Below are 7,506 nucleotides of genomic sequence, written 5' to 3'. Positions count from 1 at the left end.
AGCATCTCAATAGGATTCAGGTCAAGACTTTGACTAGGCCACTCCAAAGTCTTCATTTTGTTTTTCTTCAGCCATTCAGAGGTGGACTTAATGGTGTGTTTTGGGTCATTGTCCTGCTGTAGAACCCAAATTCGCTTCAGCTTGAGGTCACAAACAGATGGCCGGACATTCTCCGTCAGGATTTTTTGGTAGACAGCAGAATTCATGCTTCCATTTATCACAGCAAGTCTTCCAGGTCCTGAAGCAGCAAAACAGCCCCAGACCATCATTTGTTTTTGTATTGTACCCCCCACTCTCAAACTGGCTGCCATCACACCCATCCTGAAAAAACCCGGTGCTGACCCAGCTGACCTTAACCGCTACCGGCGCATCTCCAACCTTCCCTTCATCTCCAAAACACTTGAAAGGGTGGTTGCTGCACAACTACAGTCCCACCTCGACACAAACAACCTCCACGAACCCTTCCAATCCAGTTTCCATCCAAAACACAGCACTGAAACAGCAGCTGACTCCGGACTACTCACCATTCTCATCCTCCTGGACCTCAGCGTAGCATTCGACACCATCTCCCACCCACTATTCCTGGACCGCCTGGCTGGCATTGGGATCACTGGTGTTGCACTCTCCTGTTTCACATCTGGACAGCACACTCTCATTTGCACCTCATATTCAAAACATCACCCGGACTGCATTCTTCCACCTCCGCATCATCTCCAGGCTCCGCCCATTACTCTCCCAATCCAGCACTGAAATCCTGGTTCACTCATTTGTCACATCCCGCATCAACTACTGCAACGCCCTCCTCACTGGCCTCCCCACCAAACTCATCAACAGGCTGCAAATCATTCAGAACTCGGCCGCCTGGATCACCACCTGCACCAAATCATCTGACCACATAACCCCTGTTCTCATCCAACTTCACTGGCTCCCTGTACAATACTGCATCCACTACAAAAACCTACTCCTCACCTACAAAGCTCTCCACAACCTAGCCCCCACTTACCTCTGTGACCTCCTTCAGGAATACACCCCCTCCCGCACCCTCCGCTCAACCTCTGCTGGACTCCTCTCCATCCCCATCTCATGCCTCAGTACCATGGGTGCCCAAGCCTTCAGCTGCTCGGCACCCAGACTCTGGAACTCCCTCTCCCCACACATAAGACAGTCAGACTCCATCACATCATTCAAATCCCAACTCAAAACCCACCTGTTCAAACAGGCATATTCACTCTAACTGGACACTGTGCACTACACTTGTTTTTATGTTGATGTTTTGTTTTAATAATGTCTTTTATCCTCTATGCTCTGTAAGGCGACCTTGGGTGACGTGAAAGGCGCCCCCAAATAAAATGTATTATTATTATTAAACACACAGTTATTATTCAACACACAGTGCATTCACTGGACAGTAAAACATCATTGTGTCATCATCGACATAAATGAATACAGTAGTGATCAGTGGCACAATCACATTATCAGAATGTAGCGTTATCAGGGAAAAAAACAAAAACATGGTGCAAGGTGATTGCAGAAATGTCTGTAGTAATATTCCACATATACATGAATTTGGGTACATGAAAATATGTAAAATAAGTAAAGTCATGTGACAACAACGATTTCATCACGGTTTTAATGTTCACAATGCAGCTTTTGGGGAAAATAATAGTGCGTTTTAATGTGACTGTAGATGCGTACCTATCAACATCACTGCAGGTTAGTGTTGTCACGGTACCAAATTTGGGACCCACGGTACGATACCAGTGAAAGTATCACGATTCTGAGTAGTATCACGATACCACAGCAGAAATTAGGCAGATGTGCCTTTTGTCATTTCTAAAAAGATTAATCACTTTTCTATAATACATCAGTGATATTTCAATGGAATAAATTACTTATTAACTTATTCATACTTCAAAAACAGCATCAATAAGTGATTAACATAGGGGGGATCAAAATAAAATAAATAAATAAAATAAAAATCAACCAGCCACCCTCCTCCTCCTCTGGTAAGTTAAGAACAGTCCCTTAAAGGGGAAGTTCCGTTTTTTACAACCTGGACCTTATTTCTGGCATTAAATACGGTTGTTTACTCACCCAGATAAGTTTGGTGTCATTTGGAGTCCTTTGGAAGATATTTAGATCCGCAAGAGCCGCGTACATCCATATAGTGGGAATGTTCGGGGCACCGACAATGAGGCTCTAAATAACACATTATCTGCCGCGAAACAAGTTCAATTCACCAATATGTTTTTATGAATCGCTAGAGTTGCTTGTCATCATCATCCGGGTCATTTATACTGACCTACTAACCTCTGCAAAAAAAAAAAAAAAAGAGGCAATTCGTAAAGACAATCCTCTTTACCACCGAAACATTCACCTTTCTGTTTCTCACTTTTTGTCACTGAGCACTATGTAATAATAAATTTACGTTTTCCTTAAGAAGTGCCTCTGCTTTTTTGTGCAGTGTGCGGGCTGTTCTACACAAGCGATGAGAAGAAACTAAAGAAATGTAAATTCTCATAGTTATTTACTTATCAAGCAAACAAATTCAAGGAAAATAAACAATTTATGCATGTGTGTAGGCTACTTACTCAATCAAAAGGCTTTGGCTGGGTCTTCCAGTTTACTTTCGGGACACGAAAAAAACAGCCCGGTCATAGAAGTGAAATCCTCTGTAGTTGTGAGACAGTCATTTCTGGAGACATCCAGTCGTGTATCTCCTGGCCTCAAATCCCACTCGGAGCAACAAAGGCACTCCTCCTCTGTTGGCATAGTGGAACATTGTCCACAAGAACACCACCAGTTAGCATCTATTCTCGGACATGCAGCGGTTTGTTGTTCTCTGGCCAGCTGTTCCTCTCTCTGCCTCCGCATCCTCCTTTCAAAGAGCTCCTCATCTGTATACTCTGGCTCAAAACAGTAAGGACGTCCATCATATTCAAAGTTGTCGTCCACAACCTCAAAATCTGACAAATATTCAGCTATGTAACTAACAGTAGCAAATTCCAGCTGTAAACAGAGCCGTGCTGCGGGTGTGCGGCGGCGCGCGCACCTGGATGACATCATCCAGGTCAGAGGTTAGTAGGTCAGTATAAATGACCCGGATGATGATGACAAGCAACTCTAGCGATTCATAAAAACATTGGTGAAATGAACGAGTTTCACGGCAGATAATGTGTTATTTAGAGCCTCATTGTTGGCGCCCCGATCATTCCCAATATATGGATGTACGAGGCTCTCACAGATCTAAATATCTTCCGAAGGACTCCAAATGACACCAAACTTATCTGGGTGAGTAAACAACCGTATTTAAAGCAACCCTTACCTTTCTTGCATTTCACACAGCACTTAGAAAAAATTTGAACATCCACAACTCCCGCCTCCCTCCAAAGTCCCAACCTCCTCCTCCTGCAACTCCACCGCCTTCCAACGGCCTACTCCCCCCTCCTCCATTACGTCCTCATTACATCTATGATAGACGTAGGCGTTGGCATGGTAACGTTAGATAACACGGAAGAGGAGGGCGAGTGTAACGTTACAAATGCAACCCCGGAGTTTTAAAACTCAACCGGAGTCAGTGATGACTGATGGGTTTTAGAATAAGGTTACAGTGCTAACGTTAGATAGTAGTGTTAACGTTACTAGTAAGTGGAAACGCACAAGGAAGATAACGTTAATGTTTCAGAGGCTACGCCACAGTAGGCTAACATTAGCCATTAGCAACTGGGTGCTGTGTTGTCATATATAACATTATGAACTGAACTGAACTTCTTTGTCATTTTTATGCGCAGCACAAAAAAAACGAACTGACATTACGCATACCCCAAGCAAAAAGAAACAAAACATTTAAAACCAATTTGTGCAACATATAATAAAGACACATCACAGCACACCAGGGAGCTTACCAGATGATACAGCCTCCCTGTCTGCTCTATGTAGCGTTAGCCTCCTTAGCTCAACACCGGCATCTTATATGTTACCATTCATCCATGTCTCAGTGAACACAAAGACGCAACAGTCCCTCACTTCTCAGTTAGTGGATCTCCGTTGTCGGATGTAATCCATTTCATGTCCAGCGAGCGGACGTTCGCCAGAAGGCTGCTGGGAACAGCTGGTTTGACGGGGTTAGCTGTTAGCATAGAGCTAACCCCTCCGGCGCTCCCCCTGCTCCTGTGTCCTGTCACAGCGCTGGGGCCGGCATCTTCCCTTCGGGACAGCTCCAGGCAAAACCATGGCCATCTCAGGTTACTAGTTTATATCCACAAGCCTCCCTGTTACTAGTTTATATCCACAAGCATCCCTGTTACTAGTTTATATCCACAAGCTTCCCTGTTTCTAGCATATTTGTTGTCTCACAGACTCAGGGGTGGAGGGTGTGGGGGGGATGTTACGCCAGTGGTTACGTCTGTCGGAGGCCTCCACGTGGGGAAGACAGACAGGACAGGAGAAAACTCCGACCAATCATTGCATTCGGTCCGAATGCAGTGATTGGCCGGAGTTTTCTTAGAACCATATGACAATGGTATAATGATGAGTTTTCATCACTGGTGGAATTCACTTACATTTTAGTGTGCCATCAGCGTATTAATAGCATTTTAACCTAAACAAAGAAAAGTGTAAAATTTCCAGAAAGTTAAGGGTTGCTTTAATGCCAGAAATAAGGTCCAGGTTGTAAAAAACGGAACTTTCCCTTTAAGTGCGGTGAGGTTTGTGGACCGTTACCTGCCACAGTGGCTATGGTTACATGAAGGCTTCTCATTCGGAATGAAATAAATCTGAATGAAATAATTCGGAATTAAAGTTTTTCCAGGTAGTTTACATGGGAAATATTCATTCCGAATGAGGGTTTACATGGAGATCAGTTTAATCGCCTTTATTCAGGTCTGCGCAAGGTTTGGGGCAGGGAAGGTTTCTGATTGGATAGGGGGTGGGGCGGATGTTACGTGTTCACGTTTACCGGAAGAAAACACTGTAGTCCTCGCTCCGGATAACAAGATGCTTGACGACGCCGTTCTTAGTGCCTTTTTCGGGCGTGTTTTGCTTATATTCTTGAAGCAGCAGTACGACAACAACCTTGTTCTGCTAATGCTTCATCTGTTGAGGAGAAGAGAGGTAGAAGACCGTGCTGTGGCGAATGGAAACCGGTGAGTGCAACGACTCCGACTGCTCTATCTCAGCCCATTGCTATGCAGCCCGTTGCTATGCGCACTATATATGTCATCGCGCCAGAAGGGCAAGGAAACGAGCATGCGCAGAAAGACCGGAATGAACTTAAAGAGGGATGAGTGTATACATGCACACAAAATTCTTTCATTCGGAATGTCAAATGGAATAAACCACCCCCTTTTAATCGGATTTAATTTCAGTTGGAATAACTATTTTTCAATCGGAATGACCGTTTACATGACCACTTTTAATCGGAATGGCCTTTCATTCTGATTAAAAGTGGAATTAAACTGTCCATGTAAACGTACTGACTGAGAGAAATGTGAATGGCTCGCTTCTCCTCTGACATGTCACATACCTGTGTGCCGCCACGGCTCGGCTGTTTTTCTGGGCAGTCATGACACCAACGAAGACTTACTGGACCTGGAGCCGGGCTTCTCGGTCGCCTGTAAGCCGTTATCTTGTGCCGCAGAGCACTATGGCCGCGGTATTTGACAGGAATACGTATTCCTGTCTGTGTCTGTGACCCACAACTGGCAGGATTCGCCTTTCGTTTCTGCTGCTGGTTGAAATCTGTACTCAATTTCTTTTGCTCGCACAAAACTATTTTTAGTCACAAATGCGAGTAAAATGCTCGCACCGTAGAGCTCTGTGGAAAACAAATCACTGTAGCATATATAAACAAATCTAGCCTAGAAGTAAAAATAAATAAATAATAACTTTCACTGCTTAAAGATACTCAATAGCTCAGCTAATACCTGACATGTCACTGAAAAACAAACCACAGCAGCAGCATATTGAGTGCCAGGTGGGCAGCTCGCACCGTTATTGGCCAGCGCGCGCTGTTATTGAACGGCGCATGGACACTCACCCTCTTGTGATTGGACTTTGAACTTAGCCCACAGTAGTGGTTCCATGAGGTACTGTAGTACTACGGTACTCCAACATTATGGTATCATATGTACCGTGGTGTTTAAGTACCGCGGTCTACCGTTGGTACCAGTATACCGTGCAACACTACTGCAGGTGAAGACAGAGGCAGCTACACCAGAGCCAAAGTAGCCTATTTTTCAATTAATTTATTTTAGTGGCTATTGGATTAGAGAAGTACGGTTCTGATAATTGTAAACATGCTGAGTATCACAGGCGGTAATCGGCCAGATAATATAATAGGTTGCTCCCTTGTTTGTGCTGTTCCTCTCTTAGTCTGTTGTTCCTCAGTTCTTTCTGTGTTGTTCTCGCTTCTCTTTTTTCCCACACTGCGTTCTGTATCAGCACTTATAGTAGCAGTCATACAGCTGTATCTCATGCTTAATCCCAGAGCTGTACATTCATTTTTTATGCAAATAGCACTGTTGTTGTAAAGGTTGACGGTTTTGTATCACAGGCAACAAAAAAGTAGATAAAATCGAGGCTGCAGCTGATGATATTGGTTAGTGGTTGTTTTTCTTGTACTTTGGGTGAAGTGAATCTTGAACATTTGTCCTTTTCCAGGCACAGACATTTCAGTGGGTGAAGAGGTTGCGATTAAGTTGGAATGTGTGAAGACCAAACACCCCCAGCTCCACATCGAGAGCAAGATCTACAAGATGATGCAAGGAGGAGGTGACGTATCAGTTCACACACGCACTGGGATCCTCATGTCTCATTTGACTTGTGTTCTACATCTCAGCCCTAGTGTGCTCAGTTTCAATCTCCTTATCACCCCAATCAGAGTCTAACTTTTTGACTTGCGCAGAGTGGTTTGGCACACTGTGAAGTGTCTGATTCAATCTGCCACATAAGGTGAGATAAGAACAGCATACATATTCTACCAGCATTCAGATGAATGGGAGGAGTGACATTTTCTCTGCGATGCCAGATTTGGTGTGAATGCAGACTAAGTTTATGGTTTAGTGAGCAAATGACTTAAGTGAGTGTGTTTGAGTGTTTTTGGCCCATTAAATGCAGTTTGTATACCATTTAAACATGCTTTTTTTGAGTCTGTCATCATTAAGGCCTTTAAGGTTAGTTATGTATTATTTTTAGGCAATTAGTATTTGCATGAGGTAGTGTTAGGAAAGCCAACCTATTTAAGAGCGTGTTATATAGCCTATTGATATAGTCTAATTTTCAGGCACTCATGCCTCCTGCAGTGACGTTTTGATTCTCCTGTTGAGCCATGTGTTGTGCTGATATGTGGGCAGGTTTAACATTATATTTTTAAAGCCACAGTGTGTAGGAATTTCTCCCATCTAACGCCAGGGCCACACTGCCTGCGAAGCGCAGCGCACCGAAATTCTCGCGCGCGCCGGAGAACCTCCGTTCACATCAGACGCGCATTTCTCCACGCCGTCGACA

The 7,506-nt window shown here is 44.2% G+C and overlaps 1 protein-coding gene across 6 annotated transcripts in view; it reads left to right on the top strand.

Moving 5' to 3' along the window:
• The window catches only part of csnk1db (casein kinase 1, delta b), a 54,060-nt gene that overhangs the window by 17,071 nt on the left and 29,483 nt on the right, over positions 1-7,506 (top strand). For 5 of the 6 annotated variants that reach the window (XR_007570935.1, XR_007570936.1, XM_050060298.1 and 2 more), the window contains one exon: positions 6,661-6,771. The exons of the other annotated variant lie outside the window; for it this stretch is intronic. Coding sequence is in view for 3 of the 5 variants with exons in the window: in XM_050060298.1 (XP_049916255.1) it covers positions 6,661-6,771 (111 nt within the window). In the remaining 2 variants the exon portion in view is untranslated. The remainder of the gene's footprint in view (positions 1-6,660; positions 6,772-7,506) is intronic. 6 annotated transcript variants of the gene reach the window in all.

Source organism: Epinephelus moara, chromosome 13 (assembly GCF_006386435.1).
Source record: "Epinephelus moara isolate mb chromosome 13, YSFRI_EMoa_1.0, whole genome shotgun sequence".
Lineage (NCBI taxonomy): Eukaryota > Metazoa > Chordata > Actinopteri > Perciformes > Serranidae > Epinephelus > Epinephelus moara.
Note: the sequence above shows the minus strand (reverse complement) of the source record. Positions and strands in the feature narration are given on the sequence as shown.